The sequence below is a fragment of the Furipterus horrens genome, unplaced genomic scaffold (assembly GCF_987537825.1).
Source record: "Furipterus horrens unplaced genomic scaffold, mFurHor1.1.pri manual_scaffold_1, whole genome shotgun sequence".
NCBI classification, from domain to species: domain Eukaryota; kingdom Metazoa; phylum Chordata; class Mammalia; order Chiroptera; family Furipteridae; genus Furipterus; species Furipterus horrens.
In genome coordinates this window covers 214089501-214111875 of record NW_028327171.1, presented here as the reverse complement: position 1 = coordinate 214111875, position 22375 = coordinate 214089501, and the positions used below count along the sequence as shown (strand labels likewise).

At 61.6% G+C, this 22375-nt stretch overlaps 2 protein-coding genes across 3 annotated transcripts in view; one reads left to right on the top strand and one right to left on the bottom strand.

The window, feature by feature from the left end:
* Nucleotides 1–12220, top strand: part of NGEF (neuronal guanine nucleotide exchange factor) — a 62581-nt gene extending 50361 nt beyond the window's left edge. For both annotated transcript variants that reach the window (XM_090285019.1, XM_090285020.1), the window contains 10 exons: nt 340–500; nt 1711–1863; nt 3011–3140; nt 5470–5544; nt 6846–6935; nt 7889–8052; nt 8522–8677; nt 9216–9295; nt 9950–10054; nt 11282–12220. In XM_090285019.1, the coding sequence (XP_090141145.1) occupies nt 340–500; nt 1711–1863; nt 3011–3140; nt 5470–5544; nt 6846–6935; nt 7889–8052; nt 8522–8677; nt 9216–9295; nt 9950–10054; nt 11282–11472 (1305 nt within the window). In that variant the 3' untranslated portion in view covers nt 11473–12220. The remainder of the gene's footprint in view (nt 1–339; nt 501–1710; nt 1864–3010; nt 3141–5469; nt 5545–6845; nt 6936–7888; nt 8053–8521; nt 8678–9215; nt 9296–9949; nt 10055–11281) is intronic.
* A 1951-nt stretch (nt 12221–14171) lies between these two features.
* On the bottom strand, nt 14172–19842 carry SNORC (secondary ossification center associated regulator of chondrocyte maturation). Its single transcript, XM_090285013.1, has 3 exons — nt 19762–19842; nt 14384–14566; nt 14172–14281 (listed from the first exon to the last, which is right to left on the bottom strand). The coding sequence occupies exons 1-3, from the start codon at nt 19832–19834 to the stop codon at nt 14172–14174; spliced, it is 366 nt and encodes a 121-aa protein (XP_090141139.1). The 5' UTR covers nt 19835–19842.
* Nucleotides 19843–22375: the final 2533 nt, after the last annotated feature.

The window sequence follows — 22375 nt, the reverse complement described above, 5'->3', positions numbered from 1 at the left end:
TACATCCTGTTTCCTGATGGTAAACCGGGAGCCTCCTGAGTCCTTCCAGGACCTGCTAGGATTAAATGGGACCGAGCCTGGGGTGCTGGAGCACATGCCATGGCCCCCTCCTTCCCTCCTCCCTTCCCTGTCTTCCCTCTTCCCTCCCTGGCCCCCATCCTTCCAAAGCGCTGGAGCAGGTATGGGGTAGGCGGGGTGTGGGGGAGGGGCTGAGCCCCCGAGCTCGTCAGTGTCCTGAGTTTTTCCATCCCTCCTCTGTCTGTGGGCACCCTCCTGGGGACGAGTCCTCGGGGGTCACCACTGCCTCCTCTTGTCTGCTCTGCCCGGTCCCCTGCGCAGGCCATGTTCGAGTTGGTCACCTCCGAGGCCTCCTACTACAAGAGCCTGAGCCTGCTCGTGTCCCACTTCGTGGAGAACGAGCGGCTGAAGAAGCTCCTGCACCCGTCCGAGGCCCACATCCTCTTCTCCAACGTCCTGGACGTCATGGCCGTCAGCGAGCGGTGAGCCCTGCCCGCACCTCCCTGCGTCCCCGGGGGCCCGGCTTCCCGCCCCTTCTCGCCTGGGGCCCCGCAGGCGGCCGGTGTTCAGTACGCAGACTTCTTCTTGGCTTCCGTGGGTTTGGAATTTTCTGTGATAAGGCAGGAAAAGGAATAAACACGGAAACCCAGAGACCCACCTGCCTCCCGGCAGGGCAGCCAGCGCACCCCCCAGGGCAGGACTGTGGCTGTGGGTCCCTTCCCGTGAGCACACGCGTCCGTGGGTCCCACACAGTCAGGTGGGAGTGTGGCTGGTGTCGTGACAGGCCCGGGGCGTCCACATAAGCTGTTCTTTACCCCGAGAAAGTCACGAGCCCTGGCTTGGGGCGTGCAGAACCCGGCCCTGAGAGAATGCCTTGTCCCCTCCAGATGGGTGGCTCTCAGAACTGTGCTCATATTTTAGCCCACAGGGGAAGGGACAAGCTTAGTGGAGGAGCGGACATCTATGCCTGGATTCTTGCGAAGAAGAGATGAACTGTGATCATATTGTTAGGGCAAAAGCTTTTAAACCAGATAACAGTGCAAAACTCAGCTTTGCAGCCTCTAGCCCGACCCTGAGGGTGCAGGTGTGAAGCCCCGTGTGGCAGGGCTGCTGGCTGTCCCAGGCCCCCCTCCGTGCCCCCCCCCCCCCAGCACACACACGCTGACACCTCGCCTCCCTGTCTGCGGCGGACTCAGGAGGGCGAGAGCCCCTGAGATCACCGCGGCCGTGAGACCCCTCGGCCTCTGGTGCTTCAGCCGCTCAGGAAGGAGAGGGTCTTTTCATTCAAGCACCCATGTGTACTAGGAATCGTTCCAAACGTGCAGACTAGGGCCACCTGCGTAGTGAGCCCACACTTTAGCATCTAGGTTCAGCCACATCCCCTCCCCTCCCGACACCCACGGGATCGGATCTGTCTGAAGCAAATCCTTGTCGTCATTCCATTTTATCTGTAAACCCATCACTGTGTGGCTACAAGATAAGGTCTCTCGCTCCCTCTCTCTCTTTTAAAAATAGTCCTAATGCTGTTTCCACCTAAAAAAAAACAAACAAGAATTCCTTGATGTGACCAGATACACCACCGACCTCGGGGTCCTGTCCTGTTTGTTGGTCTGTCCCAGGGAGGCCCCCTGGGGGAGATGTGTCTCGAGGCTCCACCCAGGCGCCCTGAAGCCCGGCCGCTGCCTTCTGCAGGTTCCTGCTGGAGCTGGAGCGCCGGATGGAGGAGAACATCGTCATCTCGGACGTGTGTGACATCGTGCACCACTACGCGGCCAACCACTTCTCGGTCTACATCACCTACGTCAGCAACCAGACCTACCAGGAGCGGACCTATAAGCAGCTGCTGTGAGTGCCCCGGGCTGCCGGCCGCTGAGCCGGGCCGTGCGCCAGGGCGTCCCGTGTCGCTGGAGAGACGCTGATCCCGAGCCGTCAGCACGGCGCCTGCTGGGCCTCTGTCCTGAACAGGCGAACAGAGCTCTGTGAGGGTTAGAGAGGGAGTGGGAGACCGGGAGGGCAACTTGAGGCTCAAGGCGGCAGGGAAGTGATTGAACCAGAGACAGAACAAGGACGGGCAGAAGGAAGTCCTTTTGGGGTTACCCGGCAACACCCTTGAGTGCCTCGCTAATCTGCCCGTTGAGTAAACGTTCTTGGGAGTTTAGTTGCCGAGGTCATTTTTCCATCAGCTTGCCCATCTGACCCCGGGTGAAAGGACAGCGTCCCCAGTGACGAGTTCTCGGCTGCACCCGGGAGCAGGCGAGAACTTTCTGAGTTCTGGCTGGCACGGCATCGTCACACTCACTTCGCCGGGCCCTTCCACCAAAGCATGTCGTCCACTGTGATGTTTTAAAGCTGGAATATGGGGACAGGGGTCTTGTGCACGTGGGGTTTGGAATTGGAATTGGAGGGAACCGGGAAGCCGGATTTGAGGGCAGACATCGAGAAGACGTGTGCACAGGGGAACAGGAATCTAGACATCACGGTGCCCGTGGGTGCAGGGGCGTGGCTGTCGGCCCGAGGACAAGGCAGAGTGCCCACATCCCCGCTGACACCAGGGCCTGCGTCTGGGGGCAGCGGCAGTTTCCCGGAGCCCTGGGAGCTGGGGACCCGGTGCACCGCCCATCCCGTCTGCAGACCAGGCGCCCCCGCCTGGCAGGAAGAGCACAGGTCCCGGCCGGTGGCTGTCTCCAGCTGCCGCCTGTCCCGGTCGTTCTGTGGATTTATCTTGCCTGCTGGGTAAAGCCCTGGGCTGTGTCTGATTCACAGACTTGGCCCCACGAGGCCTGCTTGCCCTCCCACACGGCATCTTTGGCTAAGTCTTCACAAGCTGGGCATGGGAACCCGCAGTTTATTTTCCATTAAAATAAATAAATAAATGGACGTGTGTTCGGCGCCCATAGGCTGTCTGGTTCCTGCGAGGCTGTGCGTGGGGAGGAGCACCGCCAGCTCACGCCTCCGGTGAGCCAGAGTCCCACTCCCGTGTCTGTCTCCCCAGCCAGGAGAAGGCGGCCTTTCGGGAGCTGATCACGCAGCTGGAGTTAGACCCCAAGTGCCGGGGGCTGCCCCTATCCTCCTTCCTCATCCTGCCTTTCCAGAGGATCACACGCCTCAAGCTGCTGGTCCAGGTACGGCCTCTTCCCCCGTCATCCCCAGGCGGACGGGGCTTGTGTGCGCTCCTGTGGCAGAACTGTTTCCTTCGGGCACCCAGGTCTCTGCCGGCTTCCTGGGAAGCCTGTCTGTTCCACAGACCCGAGTTAAGCCCCTTCTGGGAGCCAGGCAATGGGGGCCATACTTCTCCTAGGTCCCGCATCCTGGGCCGGGGAGAGATCAAACACACGACCAGGAAGTGGTCACGGCTGTGAGAATGGTGAGAGGGATGCTTTCCTGGCCACTGCCAGTTGAGGGGGTCAGGAAAGAGTCTCAGATGAGTGGCATTTAAGCTGAGACCTGGCTGACAGGCAGGAGCCCTTCAGGTGACGGAACGGCTTGTGCAAAGGCCCTGGGCAGCCAGGTGCCCAGACTGGAGGCCAGCGCTGAGCTGGGGATGTGATAGGAGTGAGCGTGGAAACGGGTGCAGAGGCCCGTCAGGGGCTCTGGGAGGCCCAGAAAGACACCGAGTTCTGTCCTCGGGGTGACAGGGATTCACTTGATCCGGTTGCCTGCTGTCTGCAAGAGCACAGAGGCCACCATGTGGGGGCAGTGGGCAGGAAGTCCAGAGGGAAAATGGGAGGAAAGGTTAGGAAGTGATTCAGGGAAGTGAGATGGCGCGGAGGGTGGAGGGGATCCCGGAGGGAAATCGGTGGGTTGAGCCCCAAGCTTGCAGCTGTGAGCTGGGAAGGAGAAGGAGAAGACTCTTCTAGCTGGAGCAGCTTTCCAGGCTGGGGAAGACGGCGTGGGGGGCGGCCGGGTCTGAGATGACCTGGAGCCGTTGAAGATCCAAGTTCAGAGTCAGAAGGAGGAGGGGGCGCCAGAGCTCTCAGCACAGAGATGGCATTTAATAGTGAGACCACAAGGAAGGACAGAAAGGGGTCCGGAGACCCTGCGCGGGGACACGCCATGCCCAGGAAGGAACAGGGGAGGCTAGTGTGACGGTCACGTGCGCCCGGCGGAGGAAGCCACGCCGTCCTCAGTTTGCGGCCAGGAGCCGGAGCTGGGCAGATGGGAGTTTCATTCCAGTGAGAAAAGCAGGAGCCTGACCGTGCCGATTTGGGCACAGGGGGTCCATGACTGACAAGGTCTGGTGGCCCCACGTTGGTGGAGAGCGGGGCGGCATCAGGGGTGACTACAGCCTCTGCCTTGCTGCGGGCGAGGCTGGGCAGGTGACCTCCAGAGGAGGCTGGGACCGTGCAGCCGAGACCCGTCAGAGGCGGCAGGGATCTAGGTCCGGTCTGGCCTCAGGAGAGAGGCTGGGCGCCGTGGGAAGAGGGCAAAGGTGTGCCACCATCTGGGTGTCCACAGGGCGCCCAGGGGTCATGTCAGCCGTGGCACGGGCAGCTGGCGGGGAGGAGGACTGGGCTGACGCCCCCAAACCTCCTTAGGGGCAGAGCTGATCAGAGAGAATATGGGCACAGACCTGGCCTGTGTGGCTCAGTCGGTCCCGTAACCTAAAGGTTGTGGCTTTGATTCCGGTCGGGGGGCACACGCCTGGGTTGCGGGTCAGACCCCGGTCCAGGCGAGAATGATCCCCGGTCCAGGTGCGTACAGGAGGGAGGCAGCCCGTCCAGGCTTCTCTCGCACATCGATGTTTCTCTCTCTTCCTTCCTGTCTCTCTAAAGTGAAAAGGAAAATGTCCTCAGGTGAGGATTTAAAAAAAAAAAGTGCAGGCACCGTGAGGACTGTGAGGCAGAAACCATGCAAAGTGTGGAGAGCAACTCAAATTCGTGATACAGAGGGGAAGGCAACCTGAGCATCATCTTTCTGGTGATTGAAGAAAACTTAACCATTAGAAAAAAGACCTTTGGATTAATAAGACTGAAGTTAACAAAGCTCTGCGGTTATTGCAACTTGGTTTCAAATGGCAATCCCAGAGCGGGAGAAGGGAGGCCCCTGGGGCCCGCCCTGAGCTCCCCTTGGGCCTGCACCTGCTCCGGTCCCTCAGCGCTGGACCCTGCCCTCCACCGGGGCACCTGGTCACCCCCTTGCTTTGGGGTTCATTGTGCAGTGGGGTCTCAGGCTCTGGGTTGGCCCTCAGGGTTAGTCCTCCCAGGAGACCGGCTCGTGGTTAGCAGGTTAGAGCTGAGCAGTGTTTGGGGTCAGGATGCTCAGCCCCCGGCCCAGCGGAGGGTTCTCCTGCCCTCTGCTGTCACCTGGGGGTGGGGGCTGTAGAGGGTGTCGCAGCAACAAGAGGCTGTCTGGACGGGCGGGGCACGCGGGCCACCGCTGCGAGGTGCGTGGGGGGAGCGGAGCGGGGCGGCACGGCCGCTGCGGACATTAACGCCGACTCCCGGTGCGCAGAACATCCTGAAGAGAGTGGAGGAAAGGTCTGAGCGTGAGTGCACTGCCTTGGACGCCCACAAGGAGCTGGAACTGGTGAGTGTGCGTCCTCCGTCCGCGTTTCCCCGTAAACTGTTCCCTCGTCTAGACCTGCCTTCCTGGCCCTGCTCCCTCGCCTGTGAGTGCGTCTTTGGAAAACGCAAATTAATTTCAGCATTTGCTTTTGCAATCCAGAGGAGTCACTGGGTCTAAACACTAGGTCGGGTGTGACCTGGGCAGAGGGGCAGGTCTAACTTCTCCACCCCCTGACCGCTGCTGTGCGTGCATGCGCGTGGGGTGGACCAGGCAGCAGCCCACCCGCTTCACCTGCCGATGTCTGCTGCCCCCCACAGGCCTGGTGTGTCTCACCAGCAGCCTCCTGCAGACCGCTGGGGCCCTCGGAGGCCCCTCCCTGTCCCATGTCCCTGCCCGTTTCCCTCATTCCCTCCTGTGACTGTCAGAGGCTGGTCTGGCTCTCTCAAGCCCTGGGTAGCTCTGCCCTGAGCCTCTGCCTCCACAGTGTCCCTGTCCCTCAAGCTGCAGCCGTCCTGTCCCCGCAAGAGGGCTCACGGACCGTGCCGTCACGCCGGCGCCTGCCCCTTCGCCTCCTCCCAGACAGACCCACGTGCGCATGATCGCGTTCTCTGCAAACAGAGATGGTGGCTTATAACCCGGCTTTGCTCTCCATTTTAGTGCATGTAAAGCTATTGCAATTTTTAATGATTTCAGAGTACTTGGTACAATGGCTCTATGAGCACCGATCAATCCCAGGTGATGGACACTTAGGTCGATGACATTTTCCTCGCCCCCGCTGCAGGGAGTGTCCTAGTTCACATACCTTTGGGCACCGTCCTCACTCACAAATACTGAGTGCCTGCTGGGTGCCAGATGCCGTCCTAGACACCTGGGATGTGGTGCAGAATACTGTTTCTTTGTAGTCAGTCTCCAGGAGCCCCAGGAGATGCAGTTTTATTAGGCCTCTTGATTCCTGGGCTGCCTCCCAGGAAGGTTGGGGGACCCTCACTCCCCCTCAGTGTGTGTGGCAGGGCTCGGTCCCCCCACCTCACCAACCTGAGCCTTGCGGGCCTGTCTTTTCCAGTCTGACAGATGAATAAGGACATCTTATCGTTTCGGTTTGCTTCCTGACAGCCTGAAGGGTTTTCCCGTGTAGGCTTTGCTCCAGAACACACCAGAGAAGGGAGCTCCAGCCCAAATGAGGCGGCCCGGCCCGTCTCAGCTGTGGGCGCAGTGTCTGGACACAGCGATTGTTCAGCCCTCTGGGGCCTGAGTGGGCAGAAGGAAGTGACCAGGGGACAGCTGGCTCCAGGCCGCCTGACATGTCCTCCTTTTTATCCCAGGTGGTGAAAGCGTGCAACGAGGGCGTCAGGAAAATGAGCCGCACAGAGCAGATGATCAGCATCCAGAAGAAGATGGAGTTTAAGATCAAGGTGAGTTCACACCCATCTGCATGTCCCCGACCCAGCCCCGTGGCCTGGAGCTCAGTGCAGTGTCACCTCCCCAGAGGCCGTCCCTGATCCCCTAGCTGGATGGCACCCCTCTGCCTTGTAGTTGCCAGACCATCACGTCAGCCTGGCCTGGCTCCTGAGGGACAGTGTGCGGGCTGCGGCCACCTGCTCCCATGCACTGGCCGTGTGTGAACACCAAGTGCCCGGCAGGGGCCAGCCCAGAGCTCTTCCCGCTGGAGATTTGAAAATCCGAAGGAAGTTACCAACCTTCTCCCCCAACTTTGCATAAAGCTTTGGGCATCAGGGAGCCTATTAGCCTGGGTTTCCGGCAACATGGACACTTGAACACACAGTTCAAGAGGGGTCCCTGAGGCCATGCCGGGTTGGGAGCTGAGCCCCACTTGGGGAGGCAGACCTGGCCTTGGGAGCCCCTCCCTGCCAGGCTGAGCCGGGTACGGGAGCCTGCCCCTGAGCCATGCGCTGCGGCCCTCACACGGCCCAGCTCTCTCCGCTCCCTGCAGACCTGGCCTCCCCTCTGATTCTGCAGACACACCCCCACACACAGAGGCACCCACGGGAGCACGTAGTTACACGTGTATGGACACGTGCTGTGCACATTGATGCACTTAGACACAAACACACATACATAGAAGCACCCGCGAATACACCTGCGACAGGTGATGCACAACTGCACACACAGGTATAAGCACATGCACAGCTGTACACACACACACACACACACACACACACACACACACCCTGCCCCCACCCCCCGGGACTCGCCCCTCCCTCCCGCCAGCGCCGCGTGTGTCCCGGCCCCGCACAGCCCTCGCGTGCCATGCCTCCTGCGCCCGGCTCCCAGAGGGCCCTGGGGGAGCCGCAAGGAGCAGCGTCGGGGGGCCCAGCCGGTCTGATGCCGCCCTGCGCCCCCACAGTCGGTGCCCATCATCTCGCACTCCCGCTGGCTGCTGAAGCAGGGCGAGCTGCAGCAAATGTCCGGCCCCAAGACGTCCCGCACCCTGCGCACCAAGAAGCTCTTCCAGGAGATTTACCTCTTCCTCTTCAACGACCTGCTGGTGCTCTGCCGGCAGATCCCGGGGTGAGCGGGCCGGCGCTGCCTGGCACTCGGGGGCAGGCATGCTGCTGGGGGGCTGTCAAGGAGGCCCTGGGGAGCCGGTCCCCTGTGGCTGCGAGAGGCCGGCGGGATGGCAGGACGAGCTCAGGCGGGCAGTCACGCTTAAGGTCAGCTCCGATCTCACCCAGCCCTGGGCCTCTGGGCAAGTTTACTCAAACCACCAGGCTCGGTTCCCACTCCTGGTGGGCGGAGAGGCCAGCGCACACCTGGCACGTAGTGAGTGCTCAGCAGAGCGGCTGCTACGGCTGTGTGCCGATGTGGGTGCCCAGTCTGCTGGCCACGCCCCAGGAGGGTGGTCTCAGGGTGGGGGGACAGGCATCCTGGGAGTGGCAGTGGTGGGGCTGATCCTGCCGGCCAGCCGGGCTGAGGGGTCCCCTGGGACCCCTGGGCTTCCTCGGGACTGACACGCCCCCTGGCCACCCTTGGTCCCCAGAGACAAGTACCAGGTGTTCGACTCGGCCCCGCGGGGCCTGCTCCGCGTGGAGGAGCTGGAGGACCAGGGCCAGACGCTGGCCAACGTGTTCATCCTGCGGCTGCTGGAGAACTCCGACGACCGGGAGGCCACCTACATGCTGAAGGCGTCCTCTCAGTGAGCGCCCCGCACCAGCCCCTGCTCCAGCCCCCTTCCCGGGCCGCCCGGGTCCTGTGTTCCCCACCCCCGGACCTGTAAGGAGGGTTTCCATCAGCGGTCAGTGTTGGAGCGAAGTACACAGCCTCGGACGCTGGGCGGACCCCCTTTTCCCGTGAGATGCTGTAGAACCCCAGGGCCAGGCTGACCAGTGAACTGCCAAGTCTCACCTCTCCGAGCAGCCAGGCCACCTGCCCTGCCACCAAGATCAGTGTGGGGACACGCGCTCCCTCCCCCAGAGTCACAGGTGCCACCCGCCTAGCTAGGTCCAGCCCCCACCGCCTGGGGCAGGGGTGACATCGGCCTTCCCCAGCTGGCACTTCTGGGCGGCTGGCCCTACAGGGCTCCCCCGCCTCTCGGCTGAGTCCCGGGCACCCTGTCCTGCTGTAGCCCTGGGCGAGGTTCCACACCGAGTAGCCGGCTTGCCGGACTCTTGACACGACACCTCGGTGGGGCCGTGGCTCTGCAGTTGGGGCATTTGTCCTCTTCCCTGTCCCAGGAGTGAGATGAAGCGCTGGATGACCTCGCTGGCCCCCAACCGGAGAACCAAGTTTGTTTCCTTCACGTCCCGGCTGCTGGGTAAGTGCCTCTTGGGAACAAGGACACCTCTGGGCAGGACAGGTGAGGCCCCCGTGGCATCAGCCTCAGGTGCTTCCTGGGCCCATCTTTCCAGAGGCCTGTGTGGCCTCCAGAATGCCCACTCTGACTGCCAGGTGGCCCAGGTGCCAGCTGCTGGCCTAGCGCCCGATGGAGGACGTCGGTGTGCTGAGCTCGGCCAGCGTTAGGATGGTGACCGGAAGAACAAGTCACTGGGTCTCTAGTGACAGGTGCTGCAAGGAAATCACGAGGAGCCTGGGCCCAGAAGGTGGATGCCCGTGTTCTTTGGGGTTGCCGGTGTCCGAAAACCTCACACAGCATGACCGGGTGCTGGGCTGGCTGCCTGCCTGGAAGCTGCCGTGCCTGTCGGCCCACCGCGGCCCGAGCGGCCCACACTTGCTCCCAGGGCCTCATGCTGGTTCGAGAAGCCCCTTCCGAAGCCTCGAATAGGAGCCCTCATGGCCTGTTCATCCCTTCACACATGTGGTGTTTTCTCTGGAGCCCAGCCCCTCCCTTAGACGACTCCTTGTCAGTTGCTGCAGGACAGGCGGTGTCTAGGCTTTGCTGGGTCGGGGGCAGGGGGGTGATACAGTGGCAGGGTGATGACGACGTGCCACCTCCGTCCCCTCCCCCTAGACTGCCCCCAGGTCCAGTGCGTGCACCCATACGTGGCCCAGCAGCCGGACGAGCTGACTCTGGAGCTGGCCGACATCCTTAACATCCTGGACAAGACGGAAGACGGTAAGGCAGGGGCTGGGCGCGTCACCCACTGGTATCCCCAGGACTCTGCACCAGCCCGAGGACGCAGTGGGAGGCCCGGCCCCCCGTGGAGAAGCTGGCTGCCGGGCAGGCAAGCCCAGGCCCCGGCACGTCTCTGCTCCCCAGGACCGTCCCAGCTTCCCACCTTCTCCCAGGGCCTCTGCCCTCCCCAGACCTGCTAGGGCCATGTCTGGCTTCACACCAGGCCCAGCCCGGGCAGCTGGCTCTATGCCTTCCCCAAGGACGGCCCTGGGCTTGGCCCACCCATCGGGGTGGGAGGAAGGACAGTCGGGAACACCCCACCCTGACCCCCACCCTGACCCTCACCCTGAGCCTAGACCCTGTATTTGCAAGAAGCTTCCATCTGAGCCTGTGATCCCCAGGCTCAGAGCCCCATGTAGGCCAAGAAGCCACCCACCCAACTCCCACCCACCCCTGTGGGTACATCAGTGCCAAAACACTGACTCCTTTTTTCTACATCAAAATATACCCAAAACTGCATGGTGCGCCTCCCTCCTCCCAATTCCTCCTCCCCTTTGAGGCCTGCCTAGACGGCCTCAGGCTGGTGACATCCCTGGGAGACCATTCCTGCTGGTTTCAAACTCTGGGGGCTCACCTGGCATCGGAGGAGCAGGGTCCGTCCTTCCCTACCAAGCCCCGCAGAAGAAAACAGCCCAACACACCTCCCATGGGGCCTGCAGAGGGTGCTCTGGGACCTGCCCAGGGACCCCGTGATGCAGGGTGACCTTGGGGGGAGTGAGGCAGAGACAGGGCACCATGCTGAGAGGCTCAGAGAAGGGTACCCAACCAGAGGGCGATGTGACCTTCTGGGCCCGGTGACCACCCATCAGCCACCACCCCCACCAGCCCCTTGGATGTCTCTTGCTTTTGGGGTGGCTTTTGGGACTGCCCGACTTCATGTGGGACAGCCTAGAATTACTAAGGACTGGGGAGCGGGTTCCAAAGTCAATACAGTCGGGATCCACCGTGGCATAGAGCGCAGCTGGTTCCGTCAGGGCACAGAGGCAGGGAGGCAGCGCCTCTACAGCCCGGGGGGGCACCCCCAACCTGAGGTCTTTGGTAGGGGCTTCCGGAGCAGGCGCCTCTGGGACGGCCCTCTGGGCTCCGGTGCCTTCCTCCCTTGTGCCAGGAGGAAGGCTCAGCCAGGCCCCCGCGGGGGCTCCTCACCCTCCCGCCCTCCCTGCGCAGGGTGGATCTTCGGCGAGCGGCTGCACGACCAGGAAAGAGGCTGGTTCCCCAGCAACATGACCGAGGAGATCTTGAATCCCAAGATCCGGTCCCAGAACCTCAAGGAATGTTTCCGGGTGCACAAGATGGAGGACCCCCAGCGCAGTCAGAATAAAGACCGCAGGAAGTTGGGCAGCCGAAATCGGCAATGACCCCCGGCTCCCAGCCCAGCAGAGGATGTGGGCGGGTGGGGGGAGCAGGGCCTGGCAGGCAAACCCATGGACCATGGAGGGGCTCTGGGGGCAGGTGACCTTGTACAGGAGTCACGCCCACCCCTCATCCCTGCCACGTGGTGAATGCTCATGCATCTCGGTCCCTCGCTTGCAAACTGGAAAAACAGTGCCCGCGTCTTTCCTCTGATGCATTTGCAAATGAGAAAGCATTTTAAACAGTATTACACCACCTCTCCCTCTTGTCTCTTAGAGGGGGTGGAAGGGGAGTGCAATGCTCCAGGGGCCTTCCCAGGCACTGGAAGAGGCCCCAGACCCAGGGTGTCCCTGGCCGAGGGCAGGGGCAAAGGTGATGATTGTCATGATCCCCTGCACGTGTCCTTCTCTACCCCAAAAGCCATTAGACTCCACCAGGCTTGCACATGGACTGCCCTCGCCCGGTGAGCTTGATGAGCAGCCTTTGGTCCCCAGGTTACAAGACTGAGCATCTGTCTGCCTCTGGCTGCACTGCCAGGCTCTGCCTCGTGGCGGGCCTCCGAGAGCTTGGCTAAGGGCCCCCGCCACCTCTGGCTCCCTGATGGGCTGGGTGTAACTTGTGACTTCTGGCCCCTTAAGGAGCCCAGGTATCATAAGAAATGAACTGGCCACTGCATCCTGTATCGGTTATGTTTCCAAGAAAAGCAAATACCATTTTTGGCTGCATTAAAAGAAGCATCATGTATAAAATAAAGGAGGTGAAGTTCTACTCTTTATTGCCCTGCTGCACATAGGAATGAAGTGCTTGCTTCTGGACAGAGAGAGAGGAGCCCCCTTCAAGGTCAGTGGAGGACCTATATCCTGAAGGAGGAGGTTGAGGTGGCCTCTAGTGGAGACGGGAGCCTCCAGGGTCAGGACCTCCACTTGTTCGAGGAGTCCAAAAACAAACGGGTGTTTGAAGGAGTGGGAGACACCCTGTGAGAACACAGGTTTGGTGGGACCGAGGTGTCAGTGAGTGGTGGTCCCTCAGGGAGTCTGACCATCAGGCATGGGGCTGGGGCTCCCTACCTGGCCAGTCACTGGCCTTGGGCACTTGTCCCACCTGTGCAGGTACTGCCAGTTACCCAGAGGCTGCAGCTCCTCCCCCAGTCCTCACGGCCACCGTACCGTCACCCCAGTTCTGTTCTGGAGTGTGGATGGGCCTGAATCTGGCCCCGCCCAGCCCTGCCTGCCTGGGACCCTGCTCTCTTGGCCAAGACACACCATCCTCTGCACCAGAACAGGCCTTTGATTAGGAGCCGGAGGCTTAGAGCCAGTGGGACTTTGTAGCTCCTTCCCACAGGCCACAGCATGACTCTTGGCATTCTTGAGACCCCAGATCCATTGAGAATTGCCCGAACCCTACAAGATGCATGCGCCTGCAACACACTGATTCAGCTGGGGAGGAACCCCAGTCCCAGGGAGGAACCCCAGGCCCCAGGGAGGGACTGATGTCTATGCTGTACCCCTTGGGGAGAGTAGCCACACCTGAGTCCCCAGGACTGAGGGAAGGGAGTGAGGGGCCATTTCTGAGCCCCATGCTGCTGGGGGTGGGGTGGCTGGCACAGAGTGGTGGGGTTGTCTCTAGGTCCTGGCCCTTGTCCAGTCTTCCTTTTGAAGCTGGGAACAGCATGCTGACTTGGATCATGTGCTCTAACGAGGGCTCTGGCCACTGGAGGTTATGTGAGATGAAGTAATTTAAACAGTTTCATGAAAACTGGTTAGTTTCATAACAGTCCTTTATCAGCAGAAAAGTGTAACCCATGATGTGTTTTGGGGAGTGTGTGTGGGTACCACGTGTACTCATCTGGAGTATCCAGGAGAAAACTGGCCTTCGCAGGAACACGTGTGGCCAGATCAGGGACACCCAAGGGTCAGACAGCTGCCGAGACCATGGGGGAGGGGGAGGAGAAGGAGGAACAGCTCCCTGCCCCCAGCACCCACTCCAAGGACCTCCCAGGGGCAGACGGTGTTTGCAGACAGTCTCTCCTCCAGGCTCCTCACCCCAAAAGGCCCTTGCGGGGCGGGGACAGGACACAGTTCTGGCTTCTTCTCTGCTGCACACAGAACAGCCAGCCACTATTTTAAATCTCTCTAAATTATAAACGCTAGGCTTCCTGGGAAGTGTGGAAGACAGAGCATGATCAAGGCCGAGAGCCAGGGCCAAGCTGCAGGGCGCGGGGGCGGGGAGTGGGCAGAGCGGGGGCGGGGGCTGGGCGGGCCATCCTCCCTGCGATCCTATGGTTGATCGAACTGACTTGCGTGGGGCTATAGGGGCCCCAGGCTCCCGTGAAACCCAGCCTGGGTGGCCGCCTGGGACTGCGGGTACCAGGCCCACTGATAGCACCTGGGCTTCACCGCTCGGCTCGTCCAGCTCCTGGGGCTCCCTGGGGTGGAGAGGACCCCGCGATGGCCGCCCGATCCCCGGGCCGAGGGTGCGGGGCGGGCTTCTGCTCCGAGCGCCGGCCGCACCCGCCCCGCATTCTGCTGCGCACCCGGAGGCCGGGCCCCGCGCACGCACCACGCGGTCCCTGCGGGCGCCGGGGCCACACGCACATACGCGCACGTGTCGCGAGGTGTCGCCAGCCCCCGCTCGCCACACACTCAGGCGCGGACACACTCGAGACACAGGCGCGCCCGGCGGGAGCGCGGCCCCTTTATTCGCTTCAGGAAGCGGAAAACTTTCTCAGAGCGACGACCACGAGCGCCAGCACCACGCAGGTGGCCAGCAGGGCGGCGATGACGATGGCCGCGATGGCGCCGGGCCCCAGCGAGCCTGCGAGGACAGAGGGCCGCGTCAGCCCCGGGCCCGCCCGCGCCCCCGCCGCCCCCGCCGCCCGCCGCCCGCCCCTGGGCCCCGCACCCGGCCCGCGCGTACCGCCGCCCTGGTCCAGACGCTCCCGCGCAGTGCTGTCCTCGGGGCTCGGCGGGGCGGTGGGGCCCGGGGGACCCGTGGCCGCGGGCTCCCGGGCTGCGCTGGTGCTCTCCACGGGGCCTTCTCCGGATGGCAGCTCGGCGGGCTCGTTCCACAGAGTGGGCGCGGGCTCCTGCGGGCCCTCGGCTGCAAGCCAAGGACAGGCGCTGGGGCCCAGGCTGCGGGCCTGCGGGGACGTCTCCCTGCCCCTGCCAGTTAACCCCCTGGGAGGGCGGCGCTGTGTTCGGGGACCCTGGAGCGCAGCGCTGCTCTAGCCTTCCCGGGTCATCGGTGAGGCAACCAAGGCTGAGAGGCCACGCGTGACCCAGAGCCCCCACTGCCTCCAGGCCCAAGTGGAGACCAGTTGATAGAGGTGGGGGGAAGGGTAAAGGCTCTGTAGGACTGGGTGAGGCGACCCTTGGGAGGGACCCCCCGCAGGGTAGACACAGGTCAGCCTTCACCCTGGTGAAGAGGCCAGGCAGGTGGAGCAGTGACCCCTCCAGGAACCAGGGTCCCTGCCCGCTCCGATCCCCATGAAGCAGGAGGGGGACCCCTGCTGCAGAGGCGGGCAGCAGAGGCCACCCACACCCGGGGCAGTCAGGCCTGCTTCTCCTCTTTGGCCCTCACCTGGGTAAAGCCATGCGGCCCCCAGGACAGGGGTTCACGCCCACACCTGCCCGTTTCTTGAGGCTTAACACCCAAGGGGCCTCTATATGGTAGGGAACTGAAGCCTGCTTGTGACTGTCTCCAGACAGAATGGGGCTGGGGGGGTATGTGGTCTCTAAGGGCAGCCCCAGGAGAGGGTGCGTGCCCCCTGCCCTCCCCGACAGGCTGAGGTTCAGTCAGCACATCATCTCTGGGCAGCATTTTCTGCAGGAGCCTTTCTTTGCTCATGGGTGGGGGAACTGAAGGGACAGGCTGAGTGATAACCGGGCAGCTCATGCCAGTGCCCACCCCCACCCTGAGAACCTTGGCCTGAGGAGCCCGCAGCACCTCCCCAACCCTGGCCCATCCAGTCTTCCCAGACAGGAGGCCCCAGCCACCCAGTCAAGTTCAAGAGCAGGTGGCAGGCAGGCTCCAGGCCTCCCCTGCCCCGCCCTGACCATCAGCTTTAGCAGAGGTCAGGCCCGCCTGCACCTGATCTTGACCGTGATCCACGGATGCTCTGGGAAGAGGCAAAGGTACTCCCAGGTCTTTCCTGCCAACAGTGCCCACCTGGGGCAGATCATGAGGAAACATCAACAAGCCCAAATTCGGGGTCAGTCTTAACATAACTGGACTTTCAAAAATGTCAAGGTCATGAAGATGAAGGCTGAGGAATAGTTCTAGGTTAGAGACCAAGGACACGTGACAACTAAGTGCAACATACGTTTCTGGATGGGGGCAGGGGGGGCGCTGCTATAGAAGACAGTTGGGGTCCACTGGTGAAAGCAGAGTCAGGCTGTGGCTCAGATAACAGCACTGCATCGAAGTTCAAGTTCACTTCCTGGTGTGGACAAGTGACTGGCTATGTGAGAGAACACCCTTGTTCGTGGGCACATTTGGGGACAAAGGGGCACGTCTGCTTCTTATTCTCAAATGGTTTAGCATCCAGACAGACAGGCAGGTGGGTAGACAGACAGGAAGACAGAGAAAGCAGATATTGCAAAATGTTAGAAACTGGTCTAAGTGAAGAATCGACTGGTCATTGGATTATTCCTGCAACTCTTGTAAATTTAAAATCTTTTCATAAGAAAAATGTGTAAGGCTCCCCTGGCCCTGCCCCTGTAGCCTCTCTCAGGCCCTGGCTGGCTCAGTTTGGAGGCTTGGCCAAAGCTTTGGCAGAGCTGGTACCCCTTTTCAGAAAACACCCCTGACCAAGAGGCCTCCGGGGGCAAAAGGCCTCAGCACCCATTGGTGCGGGGTGGGGAAAGTTTCCCTCTCCCAGGGCCCAAGGCCCACCTACAGTGATGCATCTGGGGGCCACCCTGGGTCCCACCAACTGTGAAGTTGTCCCTGTGGGGAGGGTGAAGTGACCCTGTCAGGCCTCCCTGGTCACTGCCTGGGAGGGCAGGGGCCTGTGGCCGTGTGGCTGGCCAGGGGAGGCTCCAGGCCCTGGGCATGCTGACCTCAGGCTCCCGGGGATCTGGGCAGAGAAAAGGCCTGAGCGTGCCCACTGCTTGGCAGGCCTTGAGGGCTAGGGCTTGCAGACTGTCTGTCCCATCAGATACATGGAGAAACCACTGGCCACCAATCGTTTCCCACACACCCGAGACAGGCACCTCCCTGCCCCACCACTGCCGACCCAAGTTCACCTCTGACTGCCAGGCACCTGGCCAGGGAAGCTGCCACAGGGCTCCTGGGGACCCTGCCCAGCCAACCTGGGTGGCAGCTGGGAAATCAGCTCTGGGCTCAGAAGGTGGAATGACAGGCCCCATGGCCCTTGGGAGGGCAGGAGCTCACGCCCTGGAGCTGGCCGCCCTCTGCCCTTGGCCAGAGCCCAGGAGCCTTCTCCGGGGACAGGGAGCCCTCTGAGCAGGGCAGCCAGGCGGTGTACCCAGGCCGCCCCCCCTTCTCTGCCCTGTGACCGGTCCCTCCGCTGCCCCCACAAGGCCTGGCTCCCCACTGCAGGACACACAGGTCCAGGCCACCTCGTCCCTGCTGAGTGCACCCTCCTCCGGCCTCTCTTCCAGCACCCAACCAGTCAGTCCCTGAGGCTCAGGGTGCTAAGCCCACACTCTCACCTGGGGGCCCCTCCCCCCTCACTTTCCTGGCCTGTGAAGTGGGGTTGGACCAGGCCTCCCACATCCCACCCACATCAGTAACTGTGAAATTGTTGCCATCAGCAGGGCTGCCCCTATCCCAGGGCTCCCCTGGCGTGAGCTGCCCGGCCGGACACAGGCTGGGCCACCCCGTGTGCTGCGTGCCTGTGGCACTGCCTGTCATGGGAGACCCCCACAGGCTTGTCCAGGGCTCGGCTGTGCCGAAGCAGCAGGGCCCTGGGGGCCGCCAGCTCCCTGCCCACCCAGGCGGGTGCCCCAGCAGCAGCCGGGGCTCAGCCCCAGCCCCCAGCCCAGGGTGTGCAGCTCCCAGGGCAGGGCCGAATCATCCTCTTATCCCATCTAGATAGACAACTCCGTGTTTTCTCAGGGTGCTGCGGTTCAAGGGGAAAACAAAGTCCCAAGGCAATGACCTGCCCCGCCCCGGGCAGCCATCGGACGTTGCCAGCAGCTGGACTGGCCCCGTCTGAGGAGCGGGGAGGAAAGCCGGGCGGAGCGCCCCGCGTGAGCAGGGGGCACAGAGGAGGAGCCCACGGGCACGTAAGGCGAGCTGTGAGTCAGCCTCAGCGACGTGAAGTGCAGACGGAGAAGGCTGAGGGCCCGTGATGAGACCCAAACTCCAAGAGCAGAGTAAACAAGGTTCCGGGACTCCGTGCTCTTGAGCGAGGAGAGCAGCAGCGGGGCCCTGGGCCACAGGCCTGGGCACTGTGGGCTCTCCCCGGCCCCACCGCCCCCGGCCGCCCTGCCTTTAGGTAAATAAGTTTGTTTAGCGCTCACTCTGACCACAGGGCCCCGGGGCCAGGCGCCCGTGCTCACAGACGGCCTTTGTACGGGCCATGAAGGGCCTTTTCATCCCCGCCCTGGCCTCACGCCTGCGCGGCCCCAGTAGCTGCGGCCACAGGCGACCAGTGGGGAGGGCAGCAGGCCGGCCTGGACGGCAGCCACAGGGCCCCCGCCCACGGAGCAGCGGGCAGGGCTGCGGGCCTGGAACACACCTCCCAGAATGGCAGGAAGGACAGCCAGCCAGAACCCCAAAGCCTCCAGCCGGAGCTGGCCTGTCCCTCTTGGTAGCACACGTGGGGAGAGGTGAGGCCAGCTGAGACCCCAGGTGACTCCAAGCACGAGGCTGCCCCTGCAGCGTTCCTGTGGTGGGGGACGGAGCCCGTCCCCACCGCCCACCTCCCAGGCGGTGTATGCGTGGTGTGACCCAGCACCTCTGGCTGGCAGCCTGGGCCGCTCGGAGCACGGGAACTGGGCCGGGAGCCCCCCACGCAGCCCCGGGCCCACCAGGCAGAGAACGGTCTCAGTGAGGTGGGCTGGGGTGCAGGGCCTACACGGTCACAGTCCCGAGGTCCAGGCCATGCAAGATGCCACATTACACTTTAGGTCACTTCCCCAGTTCCTGGGTACCTCTCCCACCGAAAGGTATCTAGGCAGCGCGTTCACAGCCTGCGTGAGGAGGCGCCTCTGCCCCGAGGCTGCCCGGCGGCCCGCGGAGGGGCTGAGACACGTGTGCCCAGTCCCCTGACTTTGACCGAGCACCGCCTGATGCCGCCCGAAGCCGCTGCCCAGACTCGGTCGGCCTGCAGTCCCGTGTAGGAGGCAGCGGCACACAGCGGTCACCGTCCTACAGGTAGAGAGGAAAGCGGAGACGCTGAGGAACAGCCAGGAGGGGCCAGAAGCCACGCCAGGCTGCTAAGTTCTTTTAGGGCGTCTCAAGCTTCCCCGCGTGGGCCTGAGCGCGTGGCGGTCCCACCAGGCCTCACGTACATCCCCCAGCCGCTCTCCCCAGGCCACGCTCACTCACCTGCTACCAGGTGCCTCCCCCGCAGACCCACAGACCCTCCCTGAAGCCCATGCTGCAGGGAGGGTCTCCAGCCCTGGGGTCCCTCACGGGGACCCTGGAACACGGTTCTTTGGCTACATCATGGCCAACAGAGATTGCTTTCTTCCGGGAGAAGGATCACCCGTGACCCACTGTGCCTTTTCCCTTTCAGGCTTCGAAGCCAGCCTGGGCCAGCGTCTCCCAGCTCGGGGCCCCACAGCCATGCCCGGGACTGGGGCTGAGGTCCCGGGAGCCGAAGCTGGCGGCGTCCTCCTCGTTGGACCCCAGCCCCAGCCCCTTTGCCTCCGTGCAGAGCCCAAATCCCGCGTCCTGGCCGGCCTCCTGAGGTGTCGCCGGCCCTGTGCTCCCTCTGGGATTTTTCCTTAAGTAGGAAGAGCAGCTGGGGCTTCACTCTTACGACTTCAGAAAACCAGCAGCGAAGGGCGTGAAGGGTTTGACAAGCCAACGACAGGGTTCCATCCAGGGGCCTGGGGCCTCTGGCCCCTCAGCCACTTGCCTTGGGCCAGGTGTCCCCTCCTGACTCTCAGGTCTGGAAGGCTACAGATTTTAGGGTGCTGGAGTTATCCCCTTGTCCCCAGACAGTTAACGTCCCTGGCCCTGCTTCAGAGGCCATCGGCCCCGTGGCTGCCGCCCCCTCTGCTGTGAGGGACCTCTGCCCCTTGGGCATTCAAAAATCTGGCCCTGGGTGCTTCTTGGCCGTGGAGGCTCTGGCAGCAGGGCCCAGGGACCACCCTTACCTGTGAGCACCGCAGGGGCCAGGACCCCGGAGAGGAGCAGCAGCGCCATGCGCAGGGCCAGACAGAACGCCATCCCGGCCCGAGTGCGTGAGGCCAGCGAGCGGGATGCACCGAGGACTGAGCCAGTTAACTTCGGGGCGGCGGGAGCGAGGTATCAAAGGGCTGGGAAGGGTTTTCATCAATGCAAACTCTGTCCTCCTGGGACACCGTGCCCGCCCCCCAGGCATGCCAACACACACACACACACACACACACACACACACACACACGCGGCAGAGCTAACAGAGCAGACCGCTTTCCTGAATTCTGGGGCAGCCCCACCCTCGGAGAGCAGAGAGCAGAGAGGAAACTGTACCCTTTCTCTCTCTCTCTCTCTCACCTCCACGCGCAGAAGACTCACCCAGGGAACTGGGAAAGGCAGATGCCGTGGGCACTGTTCAGCGGGCCGTGTTTGGGCCCAGGAATCTGCACTTCCGCACCCAGGGCCCAAGGACTGGGAGACTCGGCGCTGGGCGGTCAGCACGCTTTTGGGTTCTGGATGCCAGGCCGGGAGCACTTTAAAGCAGTTTCAACCCAAACCCTCTGGCAGCTCTAGTCTCTTTCCAGAAAAGTTCCTGTCATTAAATGCTGTGTGTCTCCTCCTCTTGGTCTCTGCTTGCCCAGGTGACTGAGAATTAAAATGCCACCTATATGCCGGTGACATGCGTACCAGCCTGGGTCGGGCCCAGAACTTCAGCGCCACGGCCCGCTGCCTCGCCAACGGCTCCATGGGTGTCTAATGGGCACCTCCAACGTAACATGTCCAAAACTGGCCTTGGCTGCCTTCCTCCCAGCCCCCACCTGCCAGGTAGCCCAGCCACACCAATTACAAGGTGTCAGAAGTCCTTCTTTTTATCTTGCTTCCCACACCACGCCCCGACCCTCGCCAACACCACCCCTGCCCCCCTCACGCCCTTCATGGCGTCCCACTGCTCTTTGAACAAAAAGCCGACTTCAGGGCTTGCCGGGGCCCTGCTCAAACTTGAACCTGCCTCAGGGCCTTTGCACTTGCTGTCCCCGCTTCCAGAAAGCAGCTCCTCAGCTCCTTCAATAAGTGGCTCCCTTCTTATCACGGTTCAGTTCTGATCTGTTAGCCCTCTATCAACTCATTACATCACTTTTAATTTCTTCTTAGCACTTCTATTTTTATGAAACTTTATTTTTTGTTTTCAATTTTTTTGAGGACTAACATATATACTGTGAGGTATATGAATCTTACATTTATAGCTTGATAAACTTTTATACAGGTCAACATTGCCCAAATCAGGAGAGAACATTTCTAACATACCAGCAGGATCCCCCCCTGGCTCTCCCCAAAGTGCCGTTCTAGCTCCTATAACCATCACCACCAGTTTTGTCTACACTTGAACTTCACGTAAATGGAATCATATTACATGAACTCTCTTACATTTGGCATTGTGAAATTCATTCTCATTGCCGAATAGTATTCAAACGTCTGAGTGTGCCACAGCTTACCCATCCTTCTATCCCTTTTGTTCTTTCTCTGCATCCGTTTGGGTTGTTTCCAGGTGTGAACTTTCTCGCGCACGAATACTGCACGTGAGAATATTCTTGTGCATGTCTTCTGGTGACCATGTACGCTAATTCTCTGGGTGCTGTAGCTCAAGATCAGATTCCTAGGTCTGAGGGCGGTTAGCGTTTATGTTCTATAGCTGCGGCCCCGCAGTTTTCCCAAGAGTTTGCCCTGTGTCCTCACCGAGGCCGGCTGCCGCCTTTTCTTTCCAGTCATCTGCTGGGTTCATGCTGGTGTCTCATGGTGGTGGCTTTTCCATGACCGATAAAGTGGAGCCCTTCTTCATATTGCCCACAGGAGTATCCTCTTTCATGAAGGGTCTGCTTAGTTATTTTGCCTACATATTTACCAGGTAGCCTATCTTTTTAGCTGTGTGTCCCGGATAAAAACCCTTTGTCAGATACGTGTTACAGTGCCTTTAGATGGAGTGTTCACTGGTTGTCTTGTTTGTCCCCACCACCCAAGTCCCAGGACAGCAGGCGCTGTGCTGTGCTCACCAGGGCATTTCCAGAGCCCAGCCCCACGCCCCGCACACAGCAGAGGCTTACCATGTGGCTTCGGTCAGCTGTGACTTGGGGGACAGACTTAACCAGGGGCATCTCCTCCCTGCTCATCCGTTTGTGCTGCTTGCTGGCTCAGCAGCCCAGCTTCATCATCCTGCGCGTAAGTACAGTCAGACCCGGAGATCACCCCGGAAGCTTCCCTGCCAGCGGACTTCCTGTTAGCACCTGCCAGTCGGGGGCACTGCTGGGTGATGGAAGGAGGGGAGAGAGGACGACCTTCTCGCTGCTTCGGGTTTCCACCGGCATCTCCGGCAGCGGCAGCGGCCTCGGCTACAGGGACAGTGACACGCGTCAGGGGGAGGTGGCTGCAAGGACAGGAGACTGGAAGTGCAGGCTCCCGCATCCCCAGCCCCAGCAGCCCTGGTGGACAGTGCTCTGGCCTCAGGCAACCCTTTCTGCTCCTCCCGCCCAGGCTGGCGTCCATTTCCAAGCTGCAGCTACTGATTTACAGCCTTTTCCTATCTGAATAATAAATAAC